General features: G+C 30.3%; 1 protein-coding gene across 6 annotated transcripts; it reads right to left on the bottom strand.

The window, feature by feature from the left end:
• Nucleotides 1-1,033: 1,033 nt before the first annotated feature.
• LOC129314527 (uncharacterized) lies at nt 1,034-8,999 on the bottom strand. 6 transcript variants are annotated; one of them, XR_008594154.1, is made up of 4 exons: nt 6,243-8,999; nt 4,219-4,433; nt 1,598-1,664; nt 1,034-1,307 (listed from the first exon to the last, which is right to left on the bottom strand). XR_008594154.1 is itself a non-coding variant. In XM_054958017.1 (3 exons), exons 2-3 carry the CDS (start codon nt 8,672-8,674, stop codon nt 4,418-4,420), a joined length of 2,448 nt encoding a protein of 815 aa, XP_054813992.1. In that variant the 5' UTR covers nt 8,675-8,763; nt 8,842-8,995; the 3' UTR covers nt 3,744-4,417. The 6 variants fall into 6 exon arrangements, 2 of the variants coding, with proteins under 2 accessions (XP_054813992.1, XP_054813967.1); XR_008594147.1 differs by lacking the exons at nt 1,034-1,307; nt 1,598-1,664 and adding an exon at nt 1,720-2,096; XR_008594153.1 differs by lacking the exons at nt 1,034-1,307; nt 1,598-1,664 and adding an exon at nt 1,721-2,080.
• Nucleotides 9,000-18,901: the final 9,902 nt, after the last annotated feature.

Genomic DNA, 18,901 nt, shown 5'->3' with positions numbered 1-18,901 from the left:
AAAATATGAATTAAAAATGTAAAAATATATCCATTATTTTTTTTGATGACTTAAATAATTTTTAGATAAAATTTATATTTAAAGAGAGGTAATTTAGTCAAACATATATTATTTAAAAATTAATTAATGGTTAGATGGATATAAATAAAATCTTAAAAATAGAAGGAAAGTTTGCATATGATAACTATTGATTTAAGAGAGCTTCATATAGATTTTGAAAATAGAGAGGAAATATCTATAATCAAGATAAAATAGAAGAAAGGTTATTATATTTTACTCTCTTTTTTTGTTTTTGTTTCAAACACTATTTTTATCAACCTAAGTTGGAAAACACGGAAATTTATTGATATAGTTGTAATGTAATATTCGTTTATAATGTGTTTTTCTGGTCTCTTGAAACTTTACCATTTGCGTTGAATACAGTACTAACGTAAGATATTCACCCTCACAAAAAGCATAAGATGCTTACTAGACCAGAAGGCCCCTTGAGAACTTTATGTTTCTTTTAATATTATATTTTTCAAATTCCTTGTCATATGTAAAATGTCCAACTAACTTTCTTTCAAAAAAAAAAAAAAAACCATTGCAAATTGTTGCAACACTCATATTGAAAGACCAAACTTTGATAGGGAGATAATATCATAACTGCTTCCAAAGAAAAAGAAGGTATTAAAGAGTACAGAAGTTTTACCTGCTTATGTATTTAATGAATTAATTTTAATTTTGTAAATAGAGTTTTGAATTAACCAATATTTTTTTTATCAGTATAGTTTCTTCATATTGCCATGGTTGAATCTGTCAAACCTAATTAAAATTAATTTTCTCAAAGATATTTTGTACATTCATACGAAGTCAAACTAAAGTCATTGTATTCAAATGGTCATAATCTCATGACAAAAGCCTATTGGTATAACTTTTCCCTTAAAATATTAGGGATGAGGGAGGGTATATTATTATTATTATTATTATTATTATTATTATTAGTAGGGACAAAGGAGGGCATCCTATTTGATATAACAAGAAGAACCTCAAATTCAAACTTCACGGGCCTCATTAGGATAAGAAAAGGAATTGATGAGAATGTAAGTAATGATTGCCATCATAACACATTTAAGACTCCAAAATCAAAATCAAACAAAATACGAAAAAGATCTCAAAGTTTAGAGTAGTTTTTACCCCATTGTCATCTAAAAAAGCCAAAGTAATTGGTAAAGCAATATTTCCTGTCTACAATACAATCACCATCACCACCATGTTCCTTCGTCCTCAAGATTCTACCCCTTCACTTTATTCCACCTCTTGTTACTCTGTATCATTGAAATTAAAAAAAAAAAAATTATTATTATTATTAACTCACCTAACTCAATATCTCTTTATTTTCAGACTTTGGTGTTGATTCAACCACCACCTCCAATCTCCATGGTTATAAAGAGAGCGAATTTTTTTTCCATCTCTCTTTTCTCAGTCTCAATGAATGAACCTGAATTTTGCTTCCAGGTGAAAATAGAAAAAAGGATGTTTTCAAAATATATATGGGCCCCACATCACCTTTTTTTAAGCCCCCATGAAAATGAATCCAACTTTTGCTAATTTTTACCTTAGGTAACTTCAGGTAATCCATCTATCCTCATACTCTGACGCATGATCAGTGAAGAGGTTTCTTCCTTTAGAAATGAAAAAGCAGTGAGAGCTTGAAGAAAAACCAGTAAACTTATCAAAAAAAACAAAGGGTTCAGATTGAAAATACTTTTGTAATAAACTGATATTATTATATTATATTATCTCACAACAGCTACGTGTGTACACATACAAATCCATGATCTGCAATTTTAAAGTCAGTGGGAGGAAAAAGCAGAGACATTATGAATAAAGGAGATTAATGATGAGGAGACATTGAAAGTATGAAGATTCTTGCAAAAAGATGGTCTTGTCCTGTGCCCCAATCATCACTGTCCATCAACCCCTCCTTCCACAAGAACCAGACTGGAATGAACAATGAAATTATACCATACAAACAATGCAAAAACCAGCAATAGCTTTCCCTTTTCATTGGTAAGCAGTCAGAATTTCTTGCTTGCCCCTGCCGACATCATCCACTGTCAATACTACCAAATTATGTAGAATCATCATAAATTAAAATATATGATGATATCAGCAATACAGCATTCTACTCTTCTAATGACTTCACTCCTCATAGTTTATTCCATCACTAAGAATTTTTAGGTGAATTCGGTTCATGATTATTTTGATATTTCCTTCTTAGAATTATTCAGTCTCCGATGCCATTGAATGATCTATATTCATGCTGTGTTGGCCCCAAATATGGGCAAACTTTCTTCAAGTAATTTTTTTTTTTTTTTCCATTTACAAGACTTGAATTTGAAACCATGTTTGATAGGGCATCTTGCCTTTTTTACTCCACCCACTAATTGTTAATTGATCTATTTCTCTGTTACTGACATCATTATTTGATGGGAAAATTAATAATTCAATTCCTATTTACTTGATTATAACTTAATCTCTAACTTTTAAATCAGTGTAATTCAATCTTTACAAGTTTAACTCAATTGCAACTTAGTTCTTAAACTCTAACCCATTACAATTCAATCTCTATAGTTTTAGTAATTTAAAATTATAGTCCCTAAGTTTCAAGCAATAAATTTACTCCTTAAAATTTTAGAAAAGTTTTCTAAGATATAGGGATCCATGTTTTAAATAGTTAAAACTATTAAAATTAAGTTGCATTGAGTAAAAAATTTAGAAATTAAGTTGCCACTGAATCAAAATTATAAAAACTAAATTACGTGTTAAAATTCAATTACTAGATTTTAATTTAATCAAAACTTTAGAAACTAAATGATTAAGGGCTTACTTGGTTTCTATTCTTATTTTTTATTTTTAAAAACTGTTTTTTAATATAATTTTCAAAATTGTTTTCCAAAACAAAATAGAATAAAAATCCGTTTGACTATGTCAATTAAAAAACAATTAAAATTAAAAAATGAACTGATAGTGATTGTTATAGATAATTAATGGTAGTAATTAATAATAAAAATTGATTAAGATAACTATAATTTTCAATAATTAAATATAGTGTATTTTAAAAATTAAAAAAAAAACAACTTAAAGTTATTTTTATTTTTTGTTTTTAACAGTTTTGAAAACAATTAAATGAAAAACGCTTATCTAAAGAAGTTTTTAAATTTTTCTGTTGCCGACTCATTAGTTATTAGCGATCATCAAGAAGGTCAATAAGAAGGACGCTTCCATTATTCCTTTCTTGGAGGCAGGTGAAGAAATATAAAACCATAGCAAGAGAGCATGAAGAAAGGAAGGAGAGAAGGTGGTTAATGCTAGATTCAAGCTGCTTTATCTGATTATGTACAGTATATGGGGTCTGAATTTTTAAGAAGCACAGAATTTGCAAGAAAAAAAGGTAGTATATGATTCTGTGGGCAACAGACAGCCATGGCACCATAGAAAATAATATAACAACCAAGGGCCGAGTGATATATAACAACCAAGGATTTAAAAGTTGCACCTCAAAAATCAAAAAACAGAAAAAGAAAATCATACGTGTAAATAAGCATAGAGACGCAGAGATAGATTTCAACCACCTTATGATGAAAATATTTACATAATTATTCACAAGTAAAGAGAAGAATGCTTGCCTTGATTTAGTTTGATAGCCTATGTACAACTCTAGGACATACTGCCATCAGTTCCTATATTTTCCAGAAGGACAGCAAAAAAAAAAAAAAAAAAAACCTTAAAAAAAATGTATGATAGGAAGAGGCAAAAAGAGACAATTAACAGCGCCAGAATTTAGAACTCAAACCAGTTGTTCATGGACATGGTTAAGAATAATCACTTCAATTTACAAGCAAAAACAGCTCCATGACGTTACAATATACCCTTTCAACCAGATCATGTATCTTCTCACGCCGACAACCCTCCTTGCTTCCACTTTCATCAAGACTTTTATTAGTAATCATGACAACTCAAACGGTTCATTCAGCAAACCTCCAATTTTCAACAATTAGATAGACAATAGTTTGCATAAGGCCCCAATGACTAGTGAATTATCACAAAATTTTATGTTTGAAACCAAAGTTACCAAAGGTTGTGGGCTAAGCGAAAAAAACCAATTAACACAGACACACACATATAACAGAGAAAGGGGGTGGATGGATTGATGTGAAGGAAAGCCACTCATACCTCACTTTTCTTTGACCACGACACTAAGATGGGCCCCCGCTCCCCGTGGCGGGCCCCTCCAATTTCATAAACGAACACGAGAGGTTTGCCAGGTGATATCTACCAGAACTGCTTCTTTGGCTATAGAGATTCTCTCTCTTGTTCTTCCAAGGTTGACCCATGTCATCACCAAGTCTGGTTAGCCACCGACCCAACTCATTCAAGCCATCCCAACTCTGCAGCAAAAAGGAACAGTCAAAATTCGGGAGCCAGGGCAATTTCAGTGTCATTTTTCAGCATCCTTATTCATAAAAAAAAAAAAAAAATTTGTTCTTTGATAATCAGAATCAATTTTTAATTGTTTTTAAACAGCTGAAACACAAGGAAAAAAAATAAAAATCTCAAGCTCTGTTAACTGAACAATGGCCAGAAAGCGAGTTTCCATTTACAAGAATCTCAGAAAAAAGTTAGATTAAGGAGCAAAAGATATATCAAGGATGTTTGCACTTATAGCTACAGTTGAGAGTGGATCCATGCTTTATTACTGGTTTTCATATGGATTAGGATATCTCTTGACTCGTATTCTTCAGCAATTTCATGGCATCCTTTTGAATTATCTTTACTGTGCAACATCTGTCAGTAAAATGAGTATTCTCTCAACGGAAGCAAAATAAGAATAACAATTTATCCCTTTTTCGTCAAGCAAAATAGTTGGGTTAGCTCCACTAACAAGTAATAGGTCAATGTTCGAGTGGTTTACAAATCAGTAAACACAGAACTCTAGATTTTACTATAGATCATCAGGAGTACCTCAAATCTTCTATACCAGGCAGTTGCTCAGAACAGTGAGACTTTTTGATTCTTCAGCAACTCAGTTTAGAAAGAGAATCAGATATAAAAGCCAAACAAGTAGAGCACTATAGTGTTAGGATGTGATACGAAGGTAGATCAGGCAGCAAAACAGTGAAATGTTTCAGTTTGTAAAAATTCAAACATATATCATGAATCACACGCAGAGTTTAGAAAACGGATCGTGTTATGGCAAGTCAAGACATGAGAATAAACAAAATGCCACTAACTATCGCAGCATCCTTTTTGCCTTTTATATGCAGAGATCATGATGACCTCTCTCCCTTTCTTTCATTGTAATGATGCCTTTCAATGAACTCATTCTAATTTGAAAGTGTTTCTCCAACCATGAAATTTCCTTTTGTTTTATTACTTTCCCAATTCACACGGCCATATAAATTAGCGTGATCTTAATTACTGGATTATGCACCTGTGTGTGATTCCAACATCACATTTGTGTTAATGACTAATAAAATCAACCATAAAAATTTAAAGCTAAACCCAAAACAAAAAGACAAAAGAAAGGATTGGGATCATCTCACTTATCATGATGGTCATGTAAGGTAAGAAATAGACGTTAAGTAATAATCACAAAAGAACAAAAAAGAGAGTGTCTATGTCTTTACTTAGATGACCATCATTATTATACTATTATACTACATGAGAGCATCCGAATTCATCCATTTTACATAAAGTGAATAACGCTGAATTTTTATCAGGTATCTCAGCAACAGCTGGAAGTTTTAAATTTTCCCCCACAGGGAAGTGAATGGCATGACGTAGTTCACTGCGGCCAATTCTTTATCTGCATTTCACAAGATCTAATGTAGCGCAGCTTTTTGAAGTGAAAAGTTCATTTTGAAATAGGACTGAGAATAATTCTCATAACAAAGCACTCGAGGAAATTACTATGACATTCTTCTGGCTTTATTCCTGGAAGTTTATTTTTCTCATAAATGAAGTTCTTCAACAAACTCTAGAAACCCAAAAAAACGGCCGAGGAAAAAGATTGATGATTAAATAAATAAAATGTGATACCAAAGCCACTAACAGGGTTTTTGAGACCCTTCCACTATCATTTTTTTCAATCACAATTCACGAAAATTTTTCCATAGTAAACAAGTTCGGGAAAGAATCTGATAAATCCTACAGTTACAGAATTCTACAGGAGTTTGAAAAGAAAAGAAGCACATTACACTAAGGGTGCCTCAGCAAAGACCTCAGCCAGCATTCCATCCTCACTACCCGACATGGCAAACAGTTCTGCATCCTTTTCTTCATCACTAGAAATGTCTCTCTTTTCAAGCTTGGCATGAGCAGCAATGTATATCATCTTCTGAACTCTCTCCAATCCGACTCTGGAGTGCTTATTTGCAGTAACTTTTCTCATGAAAGACCACTTACTCTTAAAGGCACATGAGGTTGCATGCAGAACAATAAGCCTTACGGCAATCTTCCCCAGAGACTTTAACTCACTTAGGCAAGTTTCCCACACAAGTCTGCTGCTCGGTGGGTTTGCTACTTTCATCTTCCCAGTCACAGGGTCCTTTTGTTTCATTTGAACTGCCTGCGCATAAAGGGGGTCGAGCCCTTCTGACCTCCATTTCATGAGCTCCATCAACACAACATGAGCATCTTCTCGTGAAGCTAGCCTTGTCAATAACTTATCTACATCTTTTTCTTGTTCACGCGTCAAGCATTTGAATGGAGGAAGGTATTTCCCACTTGTGTCTTTGATCAAGTAAAGTGGGTCGAGTATAAATGCAGCTGACCAAGCAGGGTGGTAATTCTTTCTGAATCGTTTTTCAAGTATTTTCTCCACAGGTCCTTCCACAACATTGTATTTTGCACACCACTCCTTCACTTTGGTCCTTGTTTCCTCCCAGAGAGGCAGACATCGACCAATCAGTGGTCTCTCAGCCTCAATATCTTGAACTATTGCTTTGATAAGCTTTACAAGAGAATAAACTGCCTCCAAATCATTCCAGAATCCCTCACTCTGAACAATTGCAGCAACTTCCCTCGCTTGTGGATCCTCCATGCATGTTACCTTAAACGAGTCTTCCAACATAACCATTTGGATCACTCTAGCACAGCCCAATATGTCCTCCAACATTGGAAAGACAGATGCAAAGTTATTCAAATAATCACACTTGGGCGAAGGAATTCGAAGCAACCCAGTGAATTCAAGCTCCTGTATCCGGTACTTGAGAAAAATGTTCCTAACCTGAGATTCATTGTTTATATAATTTGCAACTTTTAGGCAATTCTCAGTCACAACCCTGAAAAGTGGGAGCTCTTTGTTAAAATCCTTGATTAAACTAATGAACCCCTGAAGCTGACAATAAATATTTACCATCCAGTGATTCTGAAACTCCAAGTTCCTCAACGCTTTCGCCTTATATTTGTCTGCTACAATTCCCACACATCTCTGCACAACATTTCCACTTACACCTGCAACTGTTTCCCATAAAAGCTCCTCCGCATACTTGGGGGACGTGACTCCCCCAGTAAACACTGCTTTTTGGAATACACTAGTCCCATTTGGAAGATTAACAGTAAACTTCACCAAATTCTCTCCCCCACAACACAAGCTGTACCAGTTATCGTTCTTCCAACCATCGCTAGATAACTGAAAAAACATAGCATCTCTTATTTTGGCTTCTGACTCAGCTTTGACCTCATTAAACCTAGCATCAAGTCGAGAACCCGAGATTTCACGTCGCAGAGTTGTTGTCGGCAAACCCACCTGGCTGAGGAAGGCTTGAAATTTGGTCTGCTCGAGAGCTGAGAACGACACAGACCCACATGATTGGTAGAACCAATCCGCGAGCAACTCCATAGCAGAGTTAATCTGTTCCTTGCTTAAAACAGGACCTGGTGAGGCCTTAGGACTCTTGAGCTTTTTCACACTATCTTCAAACATAGCCAATGCACTCAAATCCTCCTTCCCACCGGAAAGCACCAAATGCTGCTGATTCATCCCAACGGAGTTCTGCACCTGTGAATAACTCAATTCGCCGTAAAACCGAGAGGACTCGACCATTGCCAAGGAATGATTTTGATAACTTGAAGGAGGAGGAGAAGTCGGAGCCGTTTGAGGAGAGCTTCTCTTCTTGTGATTGTTCGAAGTAGGCAAAGCCACCGAAGATATCGGCATCGGCGAGAGCGATGAATTGGGTCTCAAACCAGAGCTGAAATTGGGGCACGTACCCCTCTTCAAGTGCTCCGAAGCAGTTCTCGATGGGTTCGAGGCCGAGAACACAGAGTCACACAAGGAGCATTTCAGCTTCACGGATTTTGGAACTCCTGTGTCGGGGTTCCGAATCAGAACGGGTTCCAAATGCGCCCAGTACCAAGCTCCTTTGCCCTTTATGGCTTTGGTTCGCACTGTGACCAGTCCTTCGTACCGCTTGTTCACCGCCTTGACGGCAATATCGTCGATGGAAGGAAGCGGCTCGGTGGATGTGGAAGTCGTGGAAGCCATTGGGCAAAGCGAGTCCAAATTAGCGTAGAAAATAGGCTCTTCACGCTCTCTGAGATTCAACGTCAGAACGGGGCTCCCGTCGGGAGTCGAGCTAGTGGTACTCGAACCATGATGGTAGGTGTTGCCTTCGTTTTCTTGCATCTATCCATAAAGGGTCGCCGCCGAAGACGGCGTCGGAGCTTGTGGGTTCAGCCGGAGTCCCATGCAGAAAACCGGCGACGGAAGCAAAGCTGAAGGAAACTGTCAATGGCGAGAGATGCTAACACAGTACAAAACAAGACAAAGTAAGAGGTCGCTACAGAAATCACCTCATATAAGCTGAAGAAGGGATTGAAGAGATAGTCAGTAGAGAAGAAAGAAAGGAGACACGCATGTAGATTGAGAGGAAGAAGAAGAGTGTGTGAGAGAGAGAGAGAGAGATGGTTCAGGAATATTCAGAGCTGAGTGAAGGTGTGAGAAGTAGGAGGGGTAGAGAAATGAGTCAAATTTTGTATTTCTCACTCAAAGAAAAGTCATGTTCAACTTTGTTTATTAATTATTATTGTGGGGATTAGGTAAAACTATAAACTCTTTTAGGGGTTAAAAAATTAAAATTTAAAAATATATAAATAAATGACACCATTATCATGTCAATAATACAGTCATAATGTTATTAGAGCGGGGAAAATTATGATATTAATTGAACCCTCGTTATTACTTTAATTTTAATATTGTAAACTTGTAATTTTTTTTTTGGCCCACTTGTAAACTTGTAATTTTTTATTAGATTTGAGCATTATTATATCATGTATCTGATATTGAATTTAAGATCTTATTTAAGAAGGATCAAGTTCCTTTTAATTTAGCATTACCAAAAACTTTTTAGTAGTTATTCTTACACATTGATTGATATGAATAAAAAGTATTTCTATTTTTTTTTTCTTGAATAAATGGTAGCTCTTAAAATCCTAAAATAACATTACAAAGTAAATAATAGCCAATTGCCACAAAAAAAAAATCATTTTACAATATTTTATCATGATCGTTTTACATAAATTTGTTGCATCAAAGTAAAAAAGAAAGAAAGAAGAAAAGTGAAATATACTTAAAAGTCAACAATTATATTAAAATGTATATTTTATTATTGCTGCTTGTCCGCTTTAATCTTGATCATTTAATTATCCCATTTAATCCATTTTTACCTCTTTAGTGGCATGCTACTTTATTTGATTCCATTTTTTCATCTTTGGTTTATGATTCCTTCATTCTTTTTCTTTGTACAATGATAAGAAAAATTTTACAACGTTTACCCAAAAAAAGAAAAAATTTTACAAATTAGTATTCACTATTAAATATTAAATTCAACTCATTAGTTTTTTTTTATTAGAACTCACTGCTTTATGTTATATTTTGAAAATGCTAGGTTTTTTTTAAGTTTTAATGCTATCCTTTAAAAAAAAGTAATTTTTTATTTTCTATATTCAATAAAAAGAAAAGTCACGTTATTGTTTGGACTCAGGGACACGTGTCCTCTTCAATTTTTCAAATTATATTTGATCACATATTGACATTAAGTTTTGTTGGCTAAAAAATGGACAATAAGACATGAACTTTTGACATTAATGTCTCTTGTCTTTCCTTTTTTTCTTTTTTTTGAAAAATTTGAATACATATGGCTTTTGTGAATTTTTTATTATATATTTTTTTTAAAAAAATATTTTTTATTTTTAATTTCTTTAGGTGTAAAGCTTCAAAGTATATTCTCATACCTCTAATCTTTAATCTTTGACTTCTCAAGAAAATTTTCCAAACTCAAATTACTCCAGCCTTGAATAATAAGTTGCCAACATATCATATGTTAGTCTATAATGTCATTATTTGTAACTAACTTAACAGCATAGAAGTAAATGTTTAATTTCATTTTGTATAGATAAATTTGAACAATAAACTATAGAAGTATATTTTTAACAAGATATAATACTTGGAAGAGAAAAATTAAATTGCAAATGAACGTTAGTCCAATATGTAAGCATGACTCATATCTTATGATAGTAGAAGTTCAAGTTCCATCCCCTAATATGAATAAGCAATATTTGTAAGTACCTATTTGAATATTTTTTTTTGTGTGTATTAATAAACTGCTTATTTATAGAATCAAATTCTAATTGTTTTTATTACTAAGTTGCTCGTTTGATTTAAGTTTTGAAATTAATATTTCATAACTATTTGTAACAAAAATAAGCCAAAACTAATTGAGTGAGTCATTGAGTAAAGAGTAGATAACCGGGTAATGTAAAATAAGGAGAAAAGTACATAAATTTCATTTTAACAGTGAAATATAAAAAATATAGAACAAAATCTCAGGAAAAAAGAATTAAAGAAATTAAATCAAAGTCGTAACCCATAAGAAAAGAAGATAGCATACAAATTTTGAACTGAAAAAGAACATTAAAAAAAATTAAATAACTTGTGTAATTAAAGCATGTAAAATTAGATACAGGAAATTAAAGCATATATATTATATAATTCTAAGAAGATTGGCTAAGAACACGAGCTCATTTTAAATATCAGACAAAAACATTGAGTGAAAGCTAAATGTTTACAATTTATATATATAATTAATTTGCATTATGAGATGAAGTTAAAAAAGATTTAAAATACTAATATCAATACAATGCACAAATTCATGTATCTAAAAAAAAATCATTTTTTCAGCCAATTCAATGTCCTGCCAATAAGTTTTCTTATTTTAATTTAATGAATTCAATTAATTGCTAGCAATTTTTTTATTTATCAATTTCAAAAGTCAAATAAATCCACTATATTATCAATTCAATAATGTTTTATTTGATCAGAATTGAAATATATATTTTTGACGAAGTCATATATCTTTTGTTTTGAATATCAATATGTAATATATAAAATAAGTCATAAATTTACAGAACATGTCTAAATGATATGGATTATTTTTCATTCCATGTAAGGCGTGAACCTCACATGTTTAGGCAATCAAGTCAAGGAAAAATTCTTGCACAAACTCAATACATCATATCATTCATACTCTGTTCAATTAAAATACGTCATGAAAGATGACTGTAAATATTGATTAATTTTGTTATTAATGATGATAGAAGGAGTCAAGCCAAAAAAAATAAAGAAATGCTTTAGTGTAAAAATAAAATCATTAAAAATAATAATATATAAAATTATATTTGATTAAACCATTTTTATTGGACAGGTCATGAACATGTGGCGCCTATACAAGAATTTATCGTAAGGTTTAAACTTAGAAGAAAGTGGAAGGATATAATTTATTTTAAAAAAAGGAAAACAAAAGAAAGAATTAATTTATCAACATGAAAGATATATCTCTTTTTTTTTTTCAAGTCCCATGTAATGCCAAAAAAAAAATAGTTTATTTAGTAATAGTTTCAAACTAGAAGAGAATATGGAAGGAGATAATTTATTAAAAATAAAGAAAAGAAAAGCTCAATTAATTTTAATTAAGGAAGATAATGGAGTGATGGATGATAATTATAATATAAGATTGTAACATAACTACGACTCCATTGTTGCCATGTCTTTGGTCCTTGTCCGTTCAACCCCTCAACTCTTTTTCTTTTCTTTTTTTAATTTTTAATAATTTTTTTAAAAAAAGTATTAAGCTTTAAAATAATTTTATATGTGATACAATGTAATATACTTTTACGTCAAACTTATAAAATGCTCAACTTTCAGAATTAGAATTGCTTTTTCTTAGATTTTGGTCGTCCATATTAACTTTCACGTCGGCGAGATTGAAGGACTATCAATATCATTGAATTTTGTGAGGAAATATATATAAATGAATTCAACACCCTATCACATCTTGACTTATAAATTTAATATATTGCTTTTTGAATCTACGAGTCTTCAATACAATATCATTTTTATGTATGTGATAATGGTAAAGACCCTTGATGGTATACTTGACTTTTCGTATAAAGAATGAGTTGTATTAATCATGATTTAAAAATCACAAATTTAGTTAACCATGCATGAAAATAATGGATCTATTTGTAAAATAATTTTTTTAAAAAAAATACAGCTTGGTTGTATTATATCTATCTATGTGTTTAATTGAAGGTAATTTTACATGAGTCAATTCTTAAAACCACATCATTTAACTTTTATTTAAATAGTTCAAAATTTATTTTATATTTTAATATAAAAATGTTATAAATTTATAATTGAATGCTTTTATTCTGTCTTTTATTTAAAAATATTTTATAAATTTTAATAGGTATACATGATTCAATTAGACAATTGATTTTTAATAATGAGTTACAACTTGCAGGTATTATCCGTAATTAAATTACAAAAAATAGCCAGCACACAACTTAAAACATGAAACGGCTACAAAATACACACACAACTTGAAATAGAATACCTATTGTTACTTTTTTTTTTTTGGGCCAGAAAGAGTACCTATTGTTACAAATTTATATATCTATATACTTAATTATTTTTGGCCGAAAAAATATACCCAATGATTAAATAAAAAAAGCTTGTGAGTGGAAGATAATCCCAGTCCTCGCAAGTTAAAAGATTAAAAAAGGAAAAAAAAAGTAATTTACAAATAATGAAAATTTAGGAACTGATTCCTTAAAATATGGCAAATCAATAATCAAATATTCGATGGCAAAGATGCCAAGTTGCCAACATTTATTGACTGACCATATTTTAAATAAAATTTATCCAGTAAAAAAAATATTTGTACACAATAAAAGAAAAAGTGCCAATTTGACATCCTTGCAACCTTACCTTTGTTTTCTTTTTTCAGAAGACCAGTTGTTACAAATCTATAAATCTATGTACCAAATGAATAGATAAATAGGTCTAAAATGTTGTCATAGGAGTACGAGGACACTTTTGATGTTGCCAATAAATAGTGTCAATTAATTTAACATTCTTGCATTTATTTATTTATTTTTAACACTTTTACTTCTTGCTTGTTTAAGTACTTCCTCCGTTTCTATTTATTAGAGAAACTAATATTTTAAATTTATTTTTATATATAAATAAATTTATATTTTTTAATAAGCATTTATTATAAATTTTTTAAATTACCCTTCATAATTTTATTATTCATAATTATAAGAGATAATCAATAAAGGCTTGATTAACACAATTAATGAAAGATATTATAATCTAATTTTTTTATTTACATGTACAATTAATATAATTAATTGATTTTCTCTAACTGTGTGATACGATTTTTTTCTCTTATAAATAGAAACGAAAGAAGTATTTCACACATTAATTACACTTTTTAATCATGTTTGTTTGCAAAAAAAATTTATTATTCACATTTTTTTCAAGATGTTATTTATTGGGCAAAATAATAATTTGACCTTTAAATTATAAATTCATGAGCATCTAAAAACATACACTCATTTTTTATACATATTTACATCTAAACATTTAAAATTGTGACAATTGCCCTTTTACTATTAACTTTGATTATTAGTTGACTAGAAAAAAGATCTAAAAAATTACAAAAAATAACTAAAAGATAACAAAACTAAAACCCAAAAATTATAGAAAAAGGACCTCCAAAAAAATTTCCTTTTTCCGTTCATTTTCTATGATTTTTTTGATCTTTTTTTATAGTTTTTTAGTTTTTTTTTGTAATTTTCTAACCAATTAACTGTCAAAGTTAATGGTAGGGGGATATTGTTATGATTTTAAATGTTTAGAAGTAAAAAATACATTAAAAAAAAAGAGAGTTTATGGTCCAAATGCTCCTAGGCCTATAGTGTAAGGATCAAATTGTCATTTTACTCTTGTTTATTTCATGTATCATATGAAGAAAAAAAATCTAATTCATATAATACATAGATATAAACTATATATGGGCATGACCTACATGGTATATAGAATGGATTGGTGATATGTCTGTCTTATATTGGTCATATCCAATGACTCATTGAAAAGTTAAAAAAAGTAATTTTTTGAGCTTGTGGAGCATTGTGAGGCATCTTGAGCGTCCGTAGAGGATGAGATTTTTTGAGGATATTGAAGTGATTTTTTTTTTTTGGGTACAAGAGGATATTGAAGTGAAATTTGTTTCTTCTTCTTTATATCATAGTTTCTTATCATTCAAATTTATGATTGGGGATTGTAAAGCTGTTTCTATTGTAATATTTATCTATATAAGTTTCTAAATCTCATAGTTGAAGATAGGTATGTAGCCTAGCTAATTGTAATATTTTGACTTATTAATAGAAAAAAAATGATCAATTCAATGCAAGACTCCAAATTTCTTAATTAGTAACAATACAAAAATTTATATGTATAATCATTATTCCATTACAATATGAAAATAGAATGAGTTTAGTATAAAACAAAAATTCACACCACATACTTCTAATAGCTCAAGTTATATAAAGATGGGATTTAAAGAAAATTAACAACTTACATTATCTAGTAATCAAGAGACATAAATCATGATATCTAAATTGTGAACAAAAAAAAAAGTCATTTTTTATCATTCTCCCAAGACTTTTTTCTGCATCATCAATGACCCAAAATTACAACCATAAGCCAATAATTATATTGAGAATAAGGAAGAGGAAGTGGTCTCTTCCCCAATATATATATATATAGTTATTCGTATTCACATAATTGGCAAATAAAACCTACATAACACGCGAATTGGAGCACATATTAAAAAAATAAAAACTGAAAAAAAAAAATACTTGGGCAAGCTGGAGCACACGAGCCATGCAAGCATGAGGATTTGCAACTTCAATTTTAGGGCAGGTGCAAGGGATTCATGGTTTGAAGCTCAAGGATTCTCGGTTTCAACCTTTTGTTTCAAGCGAACTCAAAAACAAAGAATGGACAAAGAAGATGAAGAACACGACAGCAATGACTGATTCTGGGCTTGGGCACGAGATGAGAACAATGAGAATAACTAATTTCAAGTGGCAATGACTGATTCAAGGTGCTTGGGGATGATTCTTTGTTTTTTCGAGTAGGAGGAGTGAATGAGGATACAGTTCAATGCCTTTGACAGTGAAAAAGAGACAAACCAATGGGATAATTTGGAAATACGAAAGCATACCTAAACTGGGTATTGAGAATAATCGATTTAGATATCTTAAAAAATTATTTTTAAAAATTATAAATCATTATCTAAACTAGTTACTCTTAATAACCAGTTTACATATCTCTTTGAAATAAAATATATATATATATATATATATCTCTCTCTCTCTCTCTAAACTGGTCATGATTTATAATTATTTAAGATATCAATCTCTAAACTAGTTCCTTTATTAATCGATTTGAAAATCATCCTGCCTTCATTTTTATTTATGAGAATGCCACCGTCTCCAAGTTTCAAACCCTTGGCACATTAATTGGTTCAAATACGTAGATTTAATAGGCATATTTTGCTGTAATGTTTGTGTTACTTGTTTTAGTTGGTTTTTAGTCTAATCGTCTTGCTGTCTTATTGCTTGATTAGTTGTTTGATGTACTCTTTCTTTTATAATGAAATATATTTCCTTCGGCCAAGAAAACATCACAAAAGATGGAATCTAGTTGTCCTATAAGGTGAACGCCGGTCCTTTAACGCTTCGTGTATGCCATTGATTTGTTCATATTTACTTATCATTTGCAATCTTTATTTTATAAACTATTTTTTTGTTAATTAATTGAATTTGTGATTTGTTAGAAATTAACTGGCATGATAAAACGCTACCTAGCTTGAATATGACATTCATAATTCTCTTGGTATATTATTACTACAATCCTATAAACTTCCAGTTCAATTAAATAGAATATTAACAAATGAAAATAAAAAAATAAATTTACATATGAAAAATATATTCTGTCCTCCTAAATAAAATATACAGTTGTTGTTATGTAATACTCCATCTATCAAAAAATATAAAACATTTTTTAGAAGTAAGATGTTAAAAAATATAAACTATTTTGGATCTTTCAAAGTGCAATTAATGATATTTTTCTAAAAGTATCCTTATTAGATGTATAATTAATAACTTTTTCTAGATACCTTATTAAATAAGAGTAAATATAGAAAGAAAGTATAATTTTAAAGATAGTTAACTAACTCATTAGAGGTATAATTCGAGTAAAAGAGCCTTGTAATTTTAACACAGAATGGAGTAGTAACTTAAATACTACTTTTGATTCTATTTATAAGGAAATGAGGAAATTTTTTTATTTTATTTATAAATCATATCAATAAAATTTTAAAAATAAATTTTTTCTTTTACCTTCCATTAAACATTAAAAAAAATTATATTGTTAAAATATATATATATACACATTTAATATGGATAAAATTAAAAATTTATTAAATTTTTAGATAGAGTTAATGAATTTTAAATTTTGTTAATTTTAATAAAATATATTAAAAGTTATTTATAAAAAATAACAGGAGTATCATGATAATCATATGGAATTGAGGGAAAAGAAAAGTCAAAGATACCTTCGGGAACAAGTGAGCAGAGAAGGTTGATCAAATAATTGCACCTAAACTAAAGCGTGTGGTCAGTTGTTATGCTATTACACCTTACATGTATTTTTAGCTCTCATGTCTCTTTCACCTTTCAATATTATACTTACTAACCTCAAATTAATTAATTAAAACCCTATTGAAATAAAAGAAAATCCTGAATTTTAAAATTTTTCTAATTAGATATTTCAAAATAAAAATTTGGACTGTTTATAATGTCGCAATTGAAGACCCAAAATCAAAATTTTTAAATAATATACGAATTTTAATTTTAAATTCCTAAAATAATTTTTAAAAACTAAAATTTGAATTTTTCTTACGTGGATATAGAAATAAAAGTGAAGAGAAATAGGTGGAAATGACAATCTCATTAGCTGCATGCATGAATAGTTCTTTAAAATTTTGTTATTTTTTATATAATATTGTTTTCATCCATCAAAACTCAAAATTAGAGAAAATTATATATATATATATATATATATATATATTTAGAGAGAGAGAGAGAGAGAGAGAACCCATGATTAATGATTGATTATGTGAACTTTAGCAAGTATGGATCTCTAATGTATTGTCATAATATATGGTTTGATCTCTTCCAATTATGCAGAGATGTACTGATTTAAGCAACCCATATTATTGGATGCTTTTTCATATGTTTATCTTTTTTATTTTTCCTTTTATTTTTCTTCAGTTGAGCATAATCACTTTCCCCACTTTTTGGCCGATTTAGTTGAGTACAACTTAAGATAATCAATTGCTTATTTTCCCCTACTGTTTTAGCACACAATGTTCCAACGCATATATGTCATTATATGTATAGAATAATTATATAATAATTAATTTCAATTTGAAATAAATTAATGAGTGAATTTTAAATAGGGAAAAAAGAGTAGTGACTAAACTAACTGTGATAGTTCGTGAAAATTTGAGTAAAAGTGGCACAAATTTGACTCTCTGTTATGATATTTAAAATATATAATAAGTAACTAATGTGAATAAATGGTACATGCATTTTATAGGAATGAAACACATTGTTATGAACATGACTTTTTAGAATTTTTATTTTATATTTATATTTTTATATACACTGGAAAAGAAATGATTTAATGATTTGTAGTCTTTAAATTATGTAGATCTAATTTGCGAGGTCTAGATTATAATTTTTAATATTATTTTGATATTTTATGAAAAAAAACATGTAAAATGAAAGCAATATTTAAAGGGTGAGGGTATAAATTTGGCTACAAATTATTTCTCGAGGAATATCTAATAGCCTAAACTATTAGATGGTGTAAAATAAATCATGAACTTTCAAAAACGGAGCATCCAGTAGCCCGCTGTTAATTTAAGCTAATGGACGTTATATGGGACTCACAATGACACGTGGCACGACACAGGCGCGACATGTCAACGTGGTAAAGGTATAAATTTAGCCACGAACTATTTTTTGAGGAGTGTGGGTAGCCTTTATTATAAAAAAATAAATCATCTAATACCTTCTCCTCAATTTTGGCCAAACAACATTTATTTTCATACATATGAGGCCCACAAAGTATTAATCTCTCCATCTTCTTGCCTTCATTCTCAATCTCGACTCAAGAAGAAGAGGTTCAAAGAGTTTTTATTTAAAAATATTCACGAAAACGATGCTAACAAAGTAGAAGAAATAATTCATGATTAAATTAAGCTGGAATCAAGCTTTTCTTATACATAGTAAAATCAAGTTTCTACTTCATTGGCATCGTCCTTGTGAATGTTTTCAGATAAAAACTCATTGAACCTCTTCTTCTAGAGCTTATGTTGAGAACGAAGGCAATAAAATTGGAGAGATTAATGCTTTATGAGCCTCATAAGTATGA

This window comes from Prosopis cineraria, unplaced genomic scaffold, assembly GCF_029017545.1.
Source record: "Prosopis cineraria cultivar Desert tree isolate PC_DT_omini unplaced genomic scaffold, ASM2901754v1 PC1, whole genome shotgun sequence".
Classification (NCBI taxonomy): domain Eukaryota; kingdom Viridiplantae; phylum Streptophyta; class Magnoliopsida; order Fabales; family Fabaceae; genus Prosopis; species Prosopis cineraria.
The sequence above is the reverse complement of the archived record's forward strand: the minus strand, read 5'-3'. Positions and strand labels throughout refer to the sequence as shown.

Excerpts from the sequence above, each read along its gene's own strand:
- LOC129314527 (XM_054957992.1), bottom strand. The coding sequence starts at position 8,674 with ATGCAAGAAAACGAAGGCAACACCTACCATCATGGTTCGAGTACCACT.